General features: G+C 37.6%; 1 protein-coding gene across 3 annotated transcripts in view; it reads left to right on the forward strand.

Annotated features, from left to right (window-relative positions):
* eya (eya transcriptional coactivator and phosphatase 2) overlaps positions 1-20,481 on the forward strand; it is a 57,704-nt gene that overhangs the window by 19,699 nt on the left and 17,524 nt on the right. Inside the window, exons 1-2 of one of the 3 annotated variants that reach the window (XM_069037032.1) lie at positions 13,451-13,778; positions 13,832-13,881. The exons of 1 other annotated variant lie outside the window; for it this stretch is intronic. In XM_069037032.1, the coding sequence (XP_068893133.1) occupies positions 13,698-13,778; positions 13,832-13,881 (131 nt within the window). In that variant the 5' untranslated portion in view covers positions 13,451-13,697. Of the gene's footprint in view, positions 1-13,450; positions 13,779-13,831; positions 13,882-20,481 lie in introns of those variants that run through there. One more of the 3 variants, XM_069037033.1, reaches the window with a different exon arrangement.

Consider the following 20,481-nt stretch of genomic DNA (forward strand, 5'->3'; position numbering starts at 1 on the left):
TCACCAAAAAATATTGACGAGCTAGGTGAAGTGTTACAATTATTATCTTGAAAGGATACCAAATAGGTTTTAAATTCTTGACGACGTAACGTTGCAATTTACACAAGTTAATGTCATTTCCAGATAAATAGTAAAATCAAAATATGTAAACTTTTTAAGACAAACAAACAAAAAACATCAAACCAAAGTAATTGTAAAAGGATAAAATAATTAGATATTTACACGCTACTTTTTTAGAACTGGAGTTTTGTAATCCCACGTGTAAAAAAAAGTTTTGTGTACAAGTTGCATATACAGGGTGTCTCAAAATTCGCGAATTCCGAATTCAGGGCGTTGTAGGGGATCACTTCAGTAGTCCAAATATGGAAATTAAAAAAAAAATCAGGACTCCCCCCACAAAGATACATTGGTCTGAAGTTGCACTCTTTGAAGTGCGTTTTCTTCAAATACAAGCTGAAAAGTTCAGTGTTTATTGTTATTTATGGTGTAGATGATTGTGGAAAATAATGACGTAAAACAATTTTTTGAAAAATAGCTTTACTTTGGGATAAAAAAAATCTTAAATTTTTGTAATTTTTCTTAAAAATGGAACGGCAACATAGCGAGAATAGTATTTTGTCACTGTGGATATGAAGGCTGCTATGTATTGAACAAAATTAAAGTGCTTATATCTTCTTCAGGAAGAGCGAATTTTTCTTTTCAAGTATTTTTGGAGCTCCACTGGGTCCTTTCCTACAACGCTCTGAATTCGGAATTCGCGAATTTTGAGACACTCTGTATAGGTACTTATTGCAACATCTGCGTCTCTTTAAAATTATTGCGTAAAAAATAATGAATAAAAGTTCAAAACATGAATTTTTTGGCATTGTAAAGATAACTTGTAACTTGCTAATAACTAAAAACTTGAAGCGTGCACATTTAATAGTTATTTTCCTATGAGTAGCGCTGTCAGATCATTTTTCAGGTATGAGACTGAAATTTGAAGCACGAGGCGTTAGCCGAGTGATGCAAAACAGGCCGAAAAGTGGCAAAATCTTAAAAAACATTGATAAATTGTAAATTTTGACAGATGTCAAGTTAGTTATACCGGGAAAGGCTTTCAACTCTTCTAAAAAAATTTGATGTACGATGTTTACGATTTTTTTTAACCATGATATTTGCAAAAACAAAACGAAAAAATCGTCCAATGTGCCTCAACTTAGACGTTTTAGGCGTTGTGAAGGCGAAGATGTTTTTGAAATAAAGAAATTCCCCAAAAATATTGCTATTTGCCAAACAATTGGGACAACAAACAACACTTTTAAATTTCTGCAAACATTCGGTTATGTCGGCCTTTCTGGTGGCGATCTGCATCATTTACAAAAACTCCACAATTTCTCATTACACAATTGTTTTGTTTTTTTTCTTCCTTTTACTTTTCGCCATCAAAATGTTTGAATTATTCTTCTCACGATTTCCTCGTCAGTCCATCAGCTCCGTCGCACCGGGACCCTCCTGGCCGGCGCCGCTCCCGAGCCCTCGTCATCGTTAGTTTTGCAACGGTTGAACACGTGTAAACGCATTTTCGCGTAAAAAAAACACGAATAAATGGCAGAAAAAAAGGCGTCACCTTGCAAACCGCCGACCGCAAACGAAATAAAATCAACGCGTTGGTAATCCGACACCGCAGCAACTGCGCAACGAGGGTATCGGACCATTTCAATTACCACCTCGTCGAAACTAACCCAGATGATTGTTCCTGTCGACGAGCAAGGGTGAAAAAGAATGTTTCGGCGGAAAACTGCCCCGCGCGATTGGCGGGATCGCTCAGACCAAACAATCGAAGAGTTCCTCCGTTGAATTGGCGGGTGTCGGTTTACTGCACACGATTCCGGCAAAATCGAACGATAAACGGCTGTTTTCGATGGGAATTGTTGCGAGCGCGATTCGGTTTGCGCAATTTGTCGGGCGATTGTTGTTCTCGGCCGCACACGCTGCCCACCGAAATAGATTTTCCGAGTGGAAATAGTTTTCCCGAGTCGATTAATCCGGAGGGAAAAACCTCATCGCTTCCAGCTCGCCGTATCGATCTGCCAAAACTCCAGCAGTTTTCAAAAGCTGACAAACAAAGCTAATATTTGTTGAGAGGGCGAGCAATAAAAGCATTTCGTTCGCATGGATCTAGAGTGCGTCGCCACCTCTGTCCGTCTCTGTCTGGGGCCGCCGCCCCCGTGCGTCCGACAGAGACGCCGGACCCTCTCGGCCCCGACCGTCTTCCGAGCATTATCTGTCAAGTGACAGTAGGTCCATCTGCCTCCGTGGCCACGCCCCTGCCTTCCCCTCTCGACTCGAGAGGGGATGAAATGACATTTGTCCGTCGTTTTGTCCTGGGGATTGGTCGATCTCCGGTTGTTATGGTAACTGGCGTCGTCGGGGTGGGGGTCCAGACGAATTGCTGGTTGTGGATTTTCTTGGGGTTTTCACGACACCCCGCGGCTGTTTATTTTAACGCGATGATCATCGACAGCCGGAACGCCGACATAATACAATAACCTCTTTATGTAAATGGCCACTCGTGGTGGAGAGCTCCTCCAGGGTAACGCGATCCCACAGACCCGTCTGGAATACGAACGTGACCAACATTCGACGTCCCAAAACTCCACACACTCCTTTTCTGCAAATGCACCGTTGCGAAACACTTCGCCTTTCCCACGATTCTGCAAATCTTGCACTTACCGCAAAACCGCACCTCCGTAATAAAACAAAAGCACCAGGACGTCGATTTGTCGCTGGAAAAAACGGTTTAGTTTTGTAATTTCTGATAGCTTCAAGGTTTTAGAGCGGAGCGATAGAGACGTATTGGATTACTCCTGTTTGGAATATTTGTGTAACTAACTTCCTGTGAGAATGGTGTCGATTTGACGTTTCGACGTGCGATTATCGAACTTTTTTCGAGATAGATCGTCGACCAATCGGACCACCGCGATAATTAGCCTGATGACGTGACGGATGGTGATGGGTTGTGAAATTCAAACACCCCGTCCCGAGGGGCAGATTCGTTATCTGGATCGGGGCTGCATTCTGATGTTTTCGAACCAATTCGTAGATAACGAGAGAGATCGATTCGAAATTCTGCGTTTGCATCCGTTTTCTATACGTTTTTTTTCCTTCCGATTTCTACCTTTTCGAGTTTGGCAGCTGTTAAAAACGAATCAATTATTGCCCCTTTCGACGGCGGTCAACGAGCCCCTCATTTGCTCGCCATGATTCCGTAACCCCCGGGGAAAAACGCTCTCAACACAGCAGGCTCGCTACGAGACATATGTTAAAATTGCTCTTTTCGTTGCGTGATTAGCACTCGACTTGATCCCGAGGGTGCTCGAATAAATGCAATAAACGATCAGATTTGCAGCCCCCTTAAGAAACCCTTTAAACGTGACATGCTTTTCTTTGTTGTCTCATGTCTTACTAAATGTCAAAATAGAAATATAGTGCAAGCAAATAAATACATACTTAGGTACCTAATTAAAAATGTGACAAAACATACAGGGTGTCCCACTAGTCCCAGAGTTGCGAAAAAGCTCCATAACTTGTTTCTTATTAAAGGTATCTACTTTTTCTTTTTTCTAAATAATAGCTACGCTTCTACTGCATATTCGGAAAATATCGCGGTATATATACAGGGTGTCCCAATATTATAAAAACACTAAACCTACCCAGTTTGATTTCATTTTTGGATTCTATGCAAAATTGTGAATCAAATCTACACAGGTCGTTTGTACTTATCTGCCCTCGTTTTTGGTCAATGGCGCTTTTTTTACCAGAATTCCGAATTGCAGGGGTCCCTTCAAAAATTCGTACCTTCCAAATAGTTGCACATAAATTAAAATAATTAAGGCTGTTTGATTCCTGAATGTTTGCCGCATCTGTTAAGTGTTTACTCAATAACGTGCTTAGTCGCATATGCCTACTGCGATTTTTTAAATATAACAAACTAAAAATGCCAAAAACTCATTTTTTTCAAATGGCACCCCGCATTTATTATTGCACTGGTCGAAAGCTTTTTTGACAAGCTTTCCAACGATATAGTGTTTGTATAGTCGAATGTGAAAATCTAGGGTGCTATCTTAAAATCTCTAAAAATCACTAAAATAATTAAATGTTTAATTGTTAAACACTGTTTTGTTAGTTGATTCATCTTTATGGATTGACCATATTGTGTGATTATCTTTTTTAGGCCTACTAGATTTTTGTATTGTCTTTTTAACGGAAAAATTGCACCAAATTTAGCGATTTTAGGATAGCACCCTAGATTTTCAGATTCGACTATACAAACCTTATATTGTTCAAAAACTTGTCAAAAAAGCTTTCGACCAGTGCAATAATAAATACGGGGTGCCATTTGAAAAAAAATTGTCTTTGACATTTTTAGTTCGTTATGTTTAAAAAATCGCAGTAGGCATATGCGACTGAGCAGGTTGTTCAGTAAACACTCAGCAGATGTGGCAAACATTCGGAAATGAAACAGCGTCAATAATTTTAATTTATGTGCAACGATTTGGAAGGTACGAATTTTCGAAGGGACCCCTGCAATTCGAAATTCTGGTAAAAAAAACGCCACTGATCAAAAACGATGGCAGATAAGTAAAAACGACCTGTATAAATTTGATTCATAATTTAGCATAGAATTCAAAAATAAAATAAAACGGAGTAGGTTTTGTTTAAAAAACATAACTTTAGTGTTTTTATAATATTGAGACACACTGTATACTGTATATACCGCAATATTTTCCGAATGTGCAGTAGAAGCGTAGCTATCATTTAGAAAAAAGAAAAAGTTGATATCTTTAATAACAAACAAGTTATGGGGCTTTTTCGCAACTCTGGGACACCCTGTATGTCGAAAATTAAATGAAGTCTTAATTCATTCACAAATTGACTGAATACTTTAAGTACCTAATGTCATTTTGGGACTCCATCGATTGTCCAAAAATATATCGAAATCTGATATATCGACAATCCAGAAAACCAAGTTTTAAATAAATAATCGTTCACGTCCTAAAAAATTATTTATTATGACAACGACATAAATAATTTTGAAATGCAACACCTGTAGGCTATTAATTTTGGTGTTTTTACTGATATCCATAAAATAAATTAAAATTATGAAGATGGTGTAGCGACAAAATTCAAAACTCGTTTCTTATGGAACGACTTTATTAAAAAGGGAGATTTAACAGAAAAGTTACTAATAAGAAAAGTCTTGAAAGATAAAAATTTCAATTTTCGAAATTTTATGCACCATAAAGCATGATTCAGATGGATTTCGGATTTAAATTTGGATTCATCACTTCGATTCAAAACCAAAGTACCAAATTACTTCCGCAGGAAAAATTATGGCGACAATTTTTTGGAATCCAAGATTTTAGATTTTCGACTTTACAAATACATAATACAGGGTCATTATGAATAATTGTAGTCCAAGTTGGCGTGAAAACTGAATGTAAAATTCATGGTTGCCGCTCCATATGAAAATGATCAAAATTACGTGAATAAGAATACACACCTTTCACACAATTGACACTATTGACAGTTCACGTCCCATTAGAGTTGTGTGACTACAATGTAGAAATCTTTTTGGGAAATCTCAATAAATTACTGTACCTCACGGATTTTTTTTATTCAACACAATCTCCTTTTAAATTGATGCACTTGATGTACCACTCATAACAGTTATTTATGAGACATGGCACTCTTATTTTTAACAAGTGGAAAGTCTACAGATAGGAGTGGAACGAGTGTAAAAAAGTGTTTTATACACAAGTTGCATATGTAACCTTTTCGCAACGTCGTTGTCTCTGTAATATAAAATTATTACGACAGGAATAATTGATAAAACTTCAAAGTATTAATTTTCTACAGTTATTCCGTGACTTGGGTAACTGGGTAAAAGTAAAAAACTATCACCAAGTTGAAGTGTGCACATTTATAGTTCTTTTACAATTATTTCCACAGAATGAATGAATACGGTGTGGACAGTGCATTCCAGAGGAAATTCATTTTGTATTTTCGCTAATTCTTTAAGAAATTAAGCAAGGCTTAATTATACTGAAGTGTAAAATAAAGTTCTCCAAACTTTAAATGAATAAAGTGAATAAAGTGTTTTAGATAGCGTTTTATCCACGCAAGAATGTTTAAACGCGAGACGATAGTCGACACACTCATTTACAAACATAATCGCTGGAATTTCACCTGATTTTATCAAAAAATGATTTGACATTTCGCTCTACAGCGGCAAAAATCATTGAAATTAATTTAAAAAATATCGGGAGGTGTTGAATGGTTGCTATTTATTTTCGATTGTTTATCGACTCCATTTGTAAAAATTTGTGAATTTGGTGAAAAATGCAAGAAAGTTATTCTGTTCCTGAGATAATCCTTGAGGAAGCTGAAGAAGCAACTCTCCAATTATTGCCTGCGAAGTCCATTACGAAAAAGTATTTTCTGAATTTAATGAGTGGAAAGAAAAACGGGGGGTAATGACAATAAATGAGGAAGTCCTGTTATCGTATTTCTTAAATTTGAAGAAGAAGTATGCTATTTCATTTCATTTCATTTCTGACAGTGCCGAACAAAATAAAATGTGATTGATTTAAGAGTAAGTATTTTTCATTATCCCACTAGTGCAATAAAGTAACTTCATTATTCTATTAGTGGATAAAGTGGTACTTTAGACGGTTCATAAGTGTGGATAAAACTTCAATTATAAGGTGATTGTGGATAAAATCTTTTTTCTACTCCTGTTGTATAATATCGTAATTATGGAATTGTAAACCGTCAGTTTTTGTCTAGTAATGAAACTTATTTATCAATTTCTCTTCATAGTCATAAAAAAAGTATAGTATGTATCCTACTCGCGGGTAATGGCTATTACTCACTCGGATGAATTACGGCATCATTACTCACTCATTGGATAATATATTATTATTTTACACAATGACAATCTGTCATGTTTTCTTTAAAAACTGACAAAAGGCAACAGGTTTAATTCCAAATTTGGTGTAACCCAATCACACTCGCTTCCATCGAGACACTTCAATTGATTTTTGTCAAGACAAACGCTTTCTAACGAAACATCGATCAAAATTGATCGCGTTGAAACTGGAGCGATATTATTTGCTAATTAGAGTGCAGATTAAATATTCCTTGTGTTGCTAAATATCACCTGATGAACATGTCCGCAATTCTTTTGACGCGAATTCGACACCACCACCTCTCAAATTCTAACAACTATTTTATATTAATTAATTATTAATTTGAAATTAGCGGCGATAATTTGTTTGATTGTCAATTATACTATAGTATCAATCAATCAATGTCGACAGAAAATCAATATTGACCATGAAATTACGTATTTGATGTTACTTACAGCTCCAGCATTATAGTTATTACAACAATTAAAAACCTACACGATTAAAATTTAAACAAATATAAAATTTTATTGACCGATTAAATCGTAAAATCGCGATTAGATTTTTGCCTTGTGGGGGTAGGAATTGCACAGTTAAAAAATATCGTCGTCCTTCGTGCCGCATCGATAATTCGAAAATGGAAACACGTGTCTAGCAACCCTGTCGCACTGGCGGCGATAAATTAATCAATTAATTACGACCGGCCGCCACCATATTGGTGCATGTGCCGTCCACTGGGACGAATAAATTTTTCCATCATTTAACTTTTATCGCGCCTCATTACTTAGCTTGATGCCGTCATTAGTCCCGTTATCGGAATCGGCGCGAAGAGACGTTCATGGATCGCATCAAACCTAACAACAGTCGTCGTCGTCCTCGTAATCGTCGACGATAAATCATCCCGCGATATTGTTTAAATTAGCGGTGGCACCGTGGGCCGCTCTCGGCACAACATCCGTCCAGATAACTGCTTGTGCTTTCAGAAAATGCAAGAGCCAACCGCTCGCGGACATGATGCAGTATCGTGTCATCCGAAACTCTCGGCGAAACACGAAACCCCAACCGCATTTCACTACCTCACTGACATTACATTACCACTGTGTACTGTGTTACCGCGTGCCGGTTCTCACATGGCGATACACCACTTCAGGGAGAAAGGTTTCTTTTGGGGTTGCGGGACTTCCCGCGAGAAGTGGACGTCACGTGGTCGCGGCCCGACGCGAATCCAACGCCGGACGGGCCGCGCCCACCCCTTTCTCGCGCGCTTCATCAACGTTGCGCCTAATTACATCCATTCCACTCGTTATGGGCAAAGAAGTGCTAAAGCCCGACTCCTGACCCGGACCAGCCATCCGTCTCGCGCCACCCCCGGCCCAATTAGCCCCGCAAACGTCACACAAACATGCGAACCCGAGCCGAACCAGCTTCGAAACGCACATTTTTTTTCTGCGGCCCCTCAAAAAATAAAACTGTCAAATGTGCAACGGTGGTTTTACGAGGACGGATTTTTTATTGGCCTAAATATAGAGCCGTAAACCCGCGAACAAGATTAGATTTTATTGTTTAATGTTTTTAAATCGAGATGTGTAATAAATTTTGGTTGGGCTCCGTAACGCGATCCAGCTTCTTCGACGACTCCCACACTCCTGCGCTCATTATTATTAGGATTTTTTTCGGTGTGGATTTGCGTACGACGTTTCGATACTACTATTTAAATGGGGCGGCTCGGCTTACAACCAAAATATCAAATACATACAAGGTATCGCGTGTCGTCGTTCATTCATATCAGCGATTTGAAACTCGACCAACTCACCGAATTAGAATTTGTCAACTTCATTCATAAATTGCCGTCGACACATGGCATTCATGTTTGTGTGTGTGTGTGTTTTTTTTTAACACCCGACCGGAGTCAATTACATAATTGATGTAAATTGGCCGGGCTCTAATTACGCTAATTTTTGTGGGAGACGCTCCAGGCCCCATCACGACTTTATTTAGACGCAAAACCATACCACTAATTAGCCGCCGTCACATTTTTATTCACTCACCTGACCGCCGCCGCCCTCGCTCCTCTGCCCCTGCAACAAAACATCAAATAGTCAAACAACAAAAATTACACTGTGTACTAAACATAAAGAGAGAATTGCACAACTACGCCGTGCAGGGAGCCGCATCATCTTGTTGAAGAACAAATAAATCCTGCCCCTTTTATAATATGTATGTAATTTTTTAGGCACCCATAATGAAAACGGAAATTTCACGTACTCACAAGCGGACGAAAAGTAACTCTTTTTCGGACGCTAACCCTGGGGCCATCTGTTGGTCTATTTAGTTAGCAACGAAACCGACAGAATCGATAATTGTCCTGTCACCATAAATTATGTAAATATTGCAAATAGTCAATTTCTAGTTTTGTTGGCAAGATGATAACAAATACTAGAAACAATTGTTAATACAGGGTGTCTCAAAATTCGCGAATTCCAAATTCAGAGCGTTGTGGAAGATCACTTCAATAGTCCAAATATGGAAATTTAAAAAAAATTGGGTTTCCCCCCACATATTTTAATACATTTTTCTACTAGAAAAAGGTAGATCCAAAATAAAATTGTAATTTTCCAATGATGTCTTTTGCTTTGTAGTAAATTTAATATGCACCGCTGCCAAAAAGTGCGTTTTGTCCTCGCCTGTTGTCGAGCCTCGGCTGCGCCTCGGCCGAAAAAGATGCACTTTTTGGCCTGGATACACAGATAACTATGATGATAAATAAAATAATGTTATGTTTTCACACGAGAAAAATAGTTGCGAATGTGTTGGAGATTAAAGCGGTAAAGGAGAGATGAGAAATGTGGGTAAACAGGGCGTAATCATTGTTTGTGGGCGATAAAGTAGAGGCATGTCTGGCAGACATAAGACATATCCATATGTATTGACGACATAGCGCGACAGTGTCGCTGATAGTGTCACATTACACGATGTTTATGGCATCCGAGTTATAAACAATTAGCAATATCTTATCCTCTTGTACGTCACAATACCTCGATGAAACAAAATGAAAAAGCAAGCGTTCGGGAGTCGAAAAGCGAATTTCCTCGGTACGTGCTAATCGCACCTACGTCCTCGTTGCGCAATTTCACGGAAGCCAACCCCGGTCCCAACAAGAACAAACATCGACGCCAACACGACAAAGAGAAAAGGACGAGGAGGGAGCGCAAGGCCAATTATTTATTTTTTATGTTGATTGAAAACGAGGTACGAGTCGAAAATTCGTCGCGGTTACGGTCTTAATCGAATTCGCGATGGTGAAATTTTAATATAAGCCTCGGACGAAGGCGGACGTTTCGGACGATTTCGGTTGTTGATGATGGCCACGATGGCCGGACGAAGTGGGACGGTCCCGGCATGGACGCCGACCAAATGTGACATGTGACATCTGGGTCAAATATTTTAATGTTGTCTCGACGCGGGACACGCACAAAAAGTGGGAGCCGAATGCTGAAATGAAATTTACGAGGTCTTCCCGGTCGCGAAACGAAGACGGGAACGACGAGGAAGAATCACAGTTGCCGAAAAAGGAGCAACGCTGGGACGCGACCACGAAAAAGTGGGTCTTTGATGGATTCATGCACAAATTAGGGAAAACACAAAATGTAATATTATTTTAAACAAATCTATAAAGCTATTATCAAATAAATTTGAAAGCTAAGTAAGCTATGACAAACAAAAGTTGATTCGTAGATTGGTTCGTACAGATCTAACACAAATCATGTGAAATTTTCAATATAAGTATCTCTCTTTTCTCTTTTCTCTACTTTTTTTTTGATCAAGATTGTTGAATTCATATTTTGTTTTCTTGGACACTCGACAGTCCTTTGTTATGAAATCAGTTTAGGAATTCAGTTGAGTATCAAGAGCCTGCAATTATTTAAAAAAATATGCAGTACTTGGTTAAATTGTTGCCTCTTTGAAGTTTCTCTGAAAAGAATTTGAAAAAGAAAATTTAATTCCTAAATTGGTTCATGCAGATCTTTCACAAAAAACAAGAAAAATATTTTTCTAATTTTGACATATAAAGTGACACTTTTCAAAATTAACTGACGTTGGGAAACGTCACACTTTTCGTAACTGGTTACGAAAAGTAAAATCTTTCCTAACTGGTTAGGAAAAATTTATTGTATCATCAATTTGACACTGTCATATTTTTTGTTTTTAAGCAAAATAACCGTGCCTACTTACCTACTTGATATTTTAACACAATAATAATGTATTATTAATGAAATTCATTACTTCGTTTAACGTTTGAAGAAACTTTTTTTTGTCAAAATTAGAAAAAAATCTTGTATGTAACACATTAGGAAATGCAATTTTGTGTAACTCGTGTGATTTTGCGGGATCTCGCTGCGCTCGTCCCGCAAATATTCCACTCGTTACTCAAAATAACGCATTTCCTAACTGGTTACATAAATAGCTATTGTAACATGTTCCCTTCACGCTATGTATTTTAGAAAATTTTTAAGGATTAAGAAAATTTTGGCCAACCTTTATCGCTCTAAAAATTTTATTTATTGGATACTCTTTTATTAATTAATTTTGTAATATAATTGGCCATGAAGAGTTAAAATTAATTCGTAGATTGACTCTTATACAGTGTGTCCAAAAGTCTGGAAAGACCCAAATGAAAACTTAACGCATAATTTTTGAAAAAAATCCAAAAAAAGGTCAATTAATGTTTTAAAAAAGATTTCTGCTGATGTTTTCTTTTTGGTCTTTTCGATGACCTTGAAAAAGTTATATGTATTATTTTTAAAAAATCGGTTTTTTCAGGAAATGTAAATTGAAACTTTTTTTGACCGTTGGGCAGATCTATTAAAAACGGCAGCAAAAATGCGACGTTGCCATTTAAAAAAACCTCTGATGACATCATAACTCTTTCAAGGTCATCAAAAACAGCAAACAGATACCATCAACAAAAAGCTTTTTGAAAACGCTAGTTCACCTGTTTTTGCATTTTTCTCGAAAATATTTGGTTTCGATTTTATTGGGGTTTCCAGACTATTTGGACACACTGTATGTAACTACATATTTTACATTCTACAAGAGTAAGAAAATTTCAATATTTTTTTGGGGTGAACAACCTATCTTCCGTGAATGTATTGGCTATGATAGAGAACAGTAATTTTGCAAATAGGTCGGTAAAATTTTATACAGGGTGATTCATACAGTATCATCCAAACTTGAACCGGTGGTAGATTCCAACCCCTAGACACTCTTCCAAAAATGTCTAGGTTCTAAGGTTAAAATTGTTGAAGATAAAGCATGTTGAAGAGTGTACTACCACCTTTTAAGAACTGGAGATAAATGAAAATATTTTACGTTGAAGCAAACTGTCAGGCATTGTTGTGAAAATGAAACTAAAGCGAACTTTAGAATACCAATATTTTCTCTATAGCAATAATTGTTTGCTTCTATTATGACATTTATGATTGGATGTAAAGTGGAATAATTTAGCGAAGAATGGCATTTACTAATAGTGAAAAAACCGATATGGTAATTTTTGATGTATGACTCAAAATTGTATTGTCAAGAGCCTTTGGAGACCGGAATCTGCCACTGGTTAAAATATTTATGAAACTATATGAATCACCCTGTATATGTACATATTTTTCAATAAACTCAGATTTCACCTACAACACTTTCAAAATTTCAAAGAAACGAATACATTTTTTATTGGTCAAGTTTGTACATTCATTTCACCTTCATTAGTCAAATTTAAAAAGTATTTGTGAAAATGAAAGCTGAGTCGTAGATTGACCCGTACAGTTTTAACTTTTTAATACAAATCAATAGAATGATGGAGGCTTTTAATATTTTGCATTTTACGACATTTTTTTCTGAGCAAAAATTTTTTGATTTTGATCTTGAAGCTTTTCACTCGAGAACGAAAAATCGACTCTTAGATCGCCTCGTACACTTTTAACTGTCAATTAAATTGTTGCTAGTAGTAAATGGGGGTCTTTTGTCGGACAATTTATCCATTGACCCGGTCTGCACAACCTGCCTTCCAGTTCCTCCGCGCGAAATCGAAATTACCACTTGAATGGCGTGGAACTTGTACCGGACCGATGGGCCAAACGGCCCTCGCGCCGACCCGATCTGAGCACATTGTGTGCACTTCCGGCGCTCCGGAGGGCGAATCGGAAGGGTCGTCGAACGTGTCACCGTGTTTGTCGAGATGTTATCTTGCGCGTTTCGGTGGCGAAAAACAAGATTTCCCCGGATTTCGACCGGTCGACCATCTGTCCGGCGATTTTCCCCGGCTCCTCCTGACCCTCCGAATAAATTATCCACAATAAAACGATAATTACCGGCTCACTATTGGATACCTGCTGTTCGGTTCAGTAACAACCGGAGTATCATTGCCATTGGTTCCGAAAGCTCCTCGCTAGTTCGGACTCCTTCCACTAGAGGTGTGCGCATCGCCCCTCTCCTCGTTTCAGTACGAGGGCTTTCAGTCGGCTGCAAACGGCGAAGGAGCGAGTACGAGGGGTCGGTGGTGCTTTTTCGAGCGAAAAAAATATAAATCGGCGCCGCTTTCCGGCGATGTGACGGTGCGAGTGCAAGAAGTGAGTCTCGATGTGAGGACTTTGGGACTTGTCGCGTCCTCGACTCCGGGGACTTGTCTGCAGATTTTTTTTTTTGGGACTATGGCTTGTTCGCTGTGAGAGTGTAGAGCGAGCGACGGTGACTACCATGGTGACTATAATGCCTTGCAATTACCTGAATGCCCAATCGACACGATGCGCGATAATCGATAAGATGTGCGAACCCAAGGTACCGGAGTCCCGCTCTTCTCCCGTTGAAATTACCGCATGTCGTTGTTTCAGGTGAAGCGGTCAAGGCCCGATGCGACTTCGGACCCATCGGATCGCGACCGGTAAGTCCCACTTTACACACGGTCACTCCCGGGAGTCCCGGTCTTGCACGGCGCCGGCTTTATCACAAGCCTCGGCCCCTTGTCACCCGATAAGGCCTCGTTAGTCGCCGCTTTGACAGAACTGCGTCGTCCGAGTTCTTTTTCGATCGGCGGGGGCGATGTTTATTGTTTATTGGTCAACCCTGTGGAGTGTGAAGTCTGACCTCGGTACAATGTACACGATTCAGAGTATCACGGGGATTTTTCTCTGCTTGAACACGCGCAATCATGTAAATAATCCACAGAATGCTAAATGTGCTGGTCATTTATATCGCCGGTTCGCTGAATGGGATGCAAGTATTTACTATACCGCTTTCTTGTTGAGTCTACGGACGGAGGTCACTTTCCGACGGCGAAGTGATGGTTCGCCGGAGGACCGACGCGATTACCTTTTGTTTTCGATCTTTAAGGGCCAAATTTTGACGGGGTCGAGGGGGTGTGGCGCGACCGGATCAAAAGAAAAGCGGGGGCTCTGGCGGGACTTCGGCTGTGAAGTTTTCACCGCCAGAAGGTTTAGTAAAAATGTGGAGGAAATCAAAAATTGCAACAAAAGAAAAACGAGACCGAGCCCATTTATTATATGTACTTTAATAACGCGGCGCGGCATCCAGGCCGGATTTATTTATCATTTGGGAAATTTCTATCAAGGATTGATAATTCCTTTGAAAGCACTATTTTTCAGGCAATACTGTAATGAAGTATTAGATAATCTGACCTATTATTACTATTATTATTAATGCAAGTTAAGAATTAAAAAAAAATCATATTAAAATGTTTTGACAGTTGACCCTGTAATAATTAAATTAGATCTGTAAGTTTTATTATGACAGAAAGCAAATGTTTCCTCCGTTAGCCAGTGAAAACTTGGAATGGAAAAAAAAATCAACAAAGTAAAAAGCTACAAAATTTAAAAAATCCAAAACTGTTTTGAATTTTGCAGACAAAGAAATAAAACGTCGACTACAACGTAATTTGTGTAGTCTTCAAAAGCACGAGAGCAAATGTGCTTAGAAGTAAAGAAACTTATCTCCTTGATTATTTTATGCATTTTCAGTTTTAGGTCAATATACTCCGTGATGCTCTTAAATCATTTTTTCTACTTTTTATGTTTTCTTTTACTCTGGTATGTCTGTTTTTTTTGAAAAGAGTTAACTTCTGGCAATAACATTTAAATTTTAAAGTTATTTTGAATACATAACGGATAAATCTGCAAATAAAATAGTTATTTACATTACATATGCGGTAGGCTACATTTTACAGCGAGAGGTTTTTAGATTGAAACACGACCGCGCAGCGGGAGTGTTTTAACAAAAACAGTGCGATGTAAAATGCCTACCGCATTAGTAATGAATCAATCTTTTTGGTCGCCGACCCATTACTTGTTTTCTCAAATTTGAAATTTGTTGTAACCAAAAATTTTGCAAAACCTGTCAATTAATGAAATGGCAGAAAGTTATCTATTACACCGATAACTGACACGCTTACGATTTACACCACAAGTTGGCGCCATCAGACTTCAGAAGAAAACAATAAATTTCTCTTCATTTTTGAAAACTGAGCGGATTAATAGGAACGGTATCTTGTCTTAGTATAAATGGACTTTACTTGTGATACGCTAAACATTTTTTTGGAGGTTCCAGAAAGCTTAAAATTTTCTTGTTATTTTACACACTCCGTGCGGTAAAATGACAGATAGTTTGGTTAGTGTGTAAAAATCAAGATACCCTAGCTGCTCACAATGTGTAAACATGTCATTTAGAGTTGAAGAGGCCAAAAAGTATATTTGTGGGTTCAGTTTGCGCGATGAAAAATGAAAGTTGATTCGTACAACATAAATGAAGAGAACTTTTTAGATTTTTTCTATTCACTCTGTTTATTTTTGACAAAATAATAATCTGTTCTCCAGGACATTTAGAACTTTTTTAGATTTAAGAATTTTATGGTGAAATCTCTGCGCCTTAATAATTTTCTGAATGAATTTAGTGAATATTCTATGGATCATTTATTGTCAAATTAATTAAACGAAAAAAAAAACTTGACACCTAAATTGGTTCGCACAGATTTAAGCCAAATCAAGAAGATATTTTCGGAAGTAGCAAGCTTTGATCAATCAAGTTTTGAATTGATTTCTTTGGATACTTAAACAAATTACTAGACTATGGAGAAAATCATAACACTTGGTTGTCAGAAAATTTTGACAGCATTTTCTGCTAAATTGCTTTTCAAATTTTTAAGTTACTTTTTTGTGTAAATAATATCTTGAAAAATTTTTGACTTGAGGTGATTACGTTTTGGAAAAAAATACCATATTGTAACGAGTGTTCATTTAAATTTCCGGTCAAAATTGGCGTTGAAGAGTCGATTGTGAACGCACCACGGAATACAGATCACGGATCAAATGTTTAAATCTTACGTTTTTACACGAGTGGTGCGTTCACAATCGACTCTTCAACGCCAACTTTGATCGGAAATTTAAATGAACACCCGATACTTTTAATACGAATTTATTGTCGAATCGTGGCATTTTAAACAAATTTTTTTTGTAGAATTTTAAACAGGAATCAAGCCCAGTGCGTTAGGTAGAAAATACGTAAAAGATTAAGAACTTAAATTTTCTACAAAATACAATTATTGCGTCCTTTTAGTTTAGTACTGATACATTTCCTGTTGGAGCCAAATCGGGCCAACACGTTGACACGGGAATTTCGTTGTTAAGTTCGTTCAACTGAAAGTAAAGTGTGGGGGATCGCGTTATCCTGTTGAAAAAACCCCCCATAAGTTCCGAATTGTTCAATGTGTTAACAGTAAATCTCTTCTGCCATTATTTCATCAGTTGATAATAAAGAAAAATAAAAAGAACCATGACACGATATAATAATTTAATTTAATCAGAATTTTAGTACCACATAAATATGAGCGGTGTCCTATTTCATTATCAAAAGTTGCGCTCATTTTCGACGAAATAATCGCAAAAATAAACAGTAAATAATGTGACTTCGTGTAATGGAGTGCGCATTTTTGTCTATCTAATGTCCCATAAAATAAAAATTTCTTGGAAACATTTTGTTTCCACACTCATCTGCTCCACTCAAATGATATTTATTTTATTAGAAATGCGACGAGAAATTTCCAATGTAATGTAAATTACAAATTCATTCCTCTGACCTTTTCGTCGTCCATTTAAAACTCTTTTAGCTTTCTTATTCAAAGTACAATTTTACCATATTAATTGACCCATCGTGCATAATTTTTGGACGAAAATCAATTCGGAAACTCAATACCCACTTAAATATTTTCCTAATGCAGCAAATTGCTCATAGATGTTTTCAATTAAGTCGCACTTAAACAAACATTTTCAAAATCGCTCGCCACGTATTTGGGACACCTGGAAATGGACGAATTTTTCTACTCGACTGATTCATCTCTTGTAAATGGTCGATTTTTCAGGAGTGACACGTCGCTAACGACGCTGGACGAATGCCATCACTTGCCGCATTTAAATCCGAAAAAATCCCGAAACGCGAAAGACAAAAAGATCGCAATTTAGCAAGTTTACGACGACTCGCGCCAGTTTGACAATGTTCCGGATAATTAATTGGGGATTCTTGGCGGCGGCGTTGTTTTGGCCCGTGGGGCGGCACGTGCCTCGAATTTACGATTTTCATAATCGACAATCGCGATACTGAAAAATGCGCGTCCCAAATATTTTCGCTCTATTTTTCCCCCGGCTGCTTCTAAATCTCTCAGATGAGCGCGAATTGCAAGAAACGTGTTTCTAATTGTACCGAAATATGCACGACGCATCGACGTTTTACCAATTAAATAGACCACGATAATTATTTTAAAAACAAACATGAAATTCAAATATCTGGAGCGATCGATGTTTCGCAGGATTCAAAACTGTCGCGGTTCCAGGAAGTGTTCATTCTTGTGATTTTGTAACGTCGCCGTTTTTTAACGACCGAATAAAGCTGCTGAATATTTATATTAGAAATAGAGACGTCAAATATTGTTTTCTCTTGGTCAAATGTCAACGTCGGGCAGATATTTTCAATCTGTTGGTAAAAGTCGACATGACGGTTGGTGTGTACAGAAGGCGTGCACCTATTTGTGTATTCACCACCGAAATTGACATCTATTTTCGGTTTATTTTATTTTTGAACGTCACTTTTTAAACCGTTGATGGAAGTGTTTCAAAAAGTCGCAAGAGAAATATCCACTCATCTCCAGATGGTTTTCTTTGAGGTGCCAAATGTTGAAACACGTGACATTCACACTTGGATCTTTCAAAAGTTGGGACAGTGCGAATTCGTTACAGTTGTTTAGAATTATTGTTTAGGTTTTCTGATGGTTTCACGGTTCAAAGACATTTTATAAAATAGTTATTTACGAACCAAGTGCGGGAAGACGATGTTCTCGCATGAGCGCATTTTTTAAAGCACGAGCGACGAAGGAGCGAGTGCCTTTAATTAATGCGCGAATAAACGGAAGATGTCTTCACGCAAGTGGTTCGTACAATATTTTTTGTACGAAAATTAAATTAAAATTTTTTGTTTTAATACATTAAACATAAACGAACATAAAACCAAGTAGGCAGTGATCTTTGGTTATTGGCAACAATTGCTTCACTTGATATTTCAATTTTTGCAATAATTTGTGAATTTTGTAGGAACAATTTTCAACGATTATAAATCTTTCCGTAATTTTTTAATGGAGGAAAACCCAGGGAAGTTGTATTTCATGAACTAAATGTTATTATTATCAAGACAGATTTATTTTTGAATGCCTCAAAGGGCCAGTGTTTTTTGCAATTTTTACATTCGAGTCGACCGGGAAGCACTCGTTTCGGAACGAGCGTTGGATGTTGGAAGCGTTGCTTTCAAGGCTATGAGTACAAAAACATGTTTTGACCCACCCTTAATGAAAACGGTAATTTTACGTACTCACGAGCGGACGAAAAGTTCCTTTTTTTCGGACGCTGACCGTGGCGCCATTTGTTGGTCTGTCTAGTAAGTTAGCAACGAAACCGCCAAAACCGATAATTGTCCTGTCACCATAAATTATGTAAAGAAGTACATTATTGTATTGCAAATACATAGTTAATTTCTAGTTTTGTTGGCAAGCTGATAACAAATATGTACTATAAAAAAATTGTTCATTTGTATTAATAAATTATTATCTGTGTATTAAAAAAAAGATGTCTTTTGCTTTGTAGTCGTGCGGTCGCCTAAAAAATTTAATGTACACCTCTGTCAAAAAGTACCTTTTGTCCTCGCCTGTTTTCAAGGCTCGGACGAAAAAGATGCACTTTTTGGTCCTGATACACAAATAAAATAACTGGATATTATATTTTGTCAAAAAATCTCAAAAATTTTAAATTTTTTATGTACAGTTGTCTTAAAAATCTCTCATCAAAGTCTTTGCCTTTCCAACGTGTTCTTCACAAATAATGTTTCTAACCTCAAAATTTGCAAGACGCGAATTCAAGTTGCGACGTAGTTTTAGGAATATAAAATGTGGCAAAGCTAACTTTGATTGGAAGTTTTTTTAAGAAGCTAAATCAAATACAAAAATGTTTCGCATTCGTGATGAAACCTGTTTTTTTTTCGTGACCATCTTCTTTTTTTCATTTGAAATTTAGAAAACTCAATTAGGAAATGCAGCTAGAAAAAAGCGACTTCGTGTCAGATGATACTGTCAACACTAGAGTAATTAAAGTCACTTTTTCCTGCGAAGGATGGTCCCGTATCATATGACTGACTTTTAGAACCATCGTAGGTTTTTTCGAGTTTAGTTCACAGCATCTATGGAAAATGCTTACGGTGGGAAATCATGTTACTATATGGAATGTCTCGTTGAAACCTCCGGGGTTAGTTTCATTGAGCACACCTGAATAAAACCAACACCTTGACGGTTTCTAATGACAACCTGTAGAACCGTCACTGCAGTTCTTCTTTGTGATTTTCATTATTATTTGCCACATGCGACAGTTACAAAGAAATCTATCACAAATATATTTTTTTCGACCTCCGTCTAGAAAATAGTGATTTTCCATTCGTCTAAACTGTCTTGAAAATGGAATTTCCTTGGCTTGGCAAGAAAATCGAAACAGGAATTTTTAATGAAAGATTTTAGGTTGGCTACACTAAATGTCAATGTCATGTGGAATTTTTGTACAATTTTTTAAATGTAAAATATTGATGTTGGGTAAATTTGCATCCTTTATCGCAAGCTGTACATTGTGTATAGCAGAAGTCGAATCAGTGGAGTCCGAGGGGGTTATCAGACTTACGGGCGCGACGATGGTTTTGAATATTTGAGGAACTGATTGACTTTCGACACTTTCGTGGTGTCACAGTCGCTTCTTGGATTTTTTTGTTGCGCATCGGCTGACGCCTCTACTCCACAAACCGTGCTCGCACTTTAACAATTTGACACTTTTTTATGTAAACATCAGAACAAAGTACTGTGTGACAACACCATCCGCCATTTTTTGCCCAATCAAGCGAACTCTAAAATCGATTTTTTTCTTAGATTTTCCCCGAAAAACCATTTGTTTTT

This window comes from Tenebrio molitor, chromosome 2, assembly GCF_963966145.1.
Source record: "Tenebrio molitor chromosome 2, icTenMoli1.1, whole genome shotgun sequence".
Classification (NCBI taxonomy): domain Eukaryota; kingdom Metazoa; phylum Arthropoda; class Insecta; order Coleoptera; family Tenebrionidae; genus Tenebrio; species Tenebrio molitor.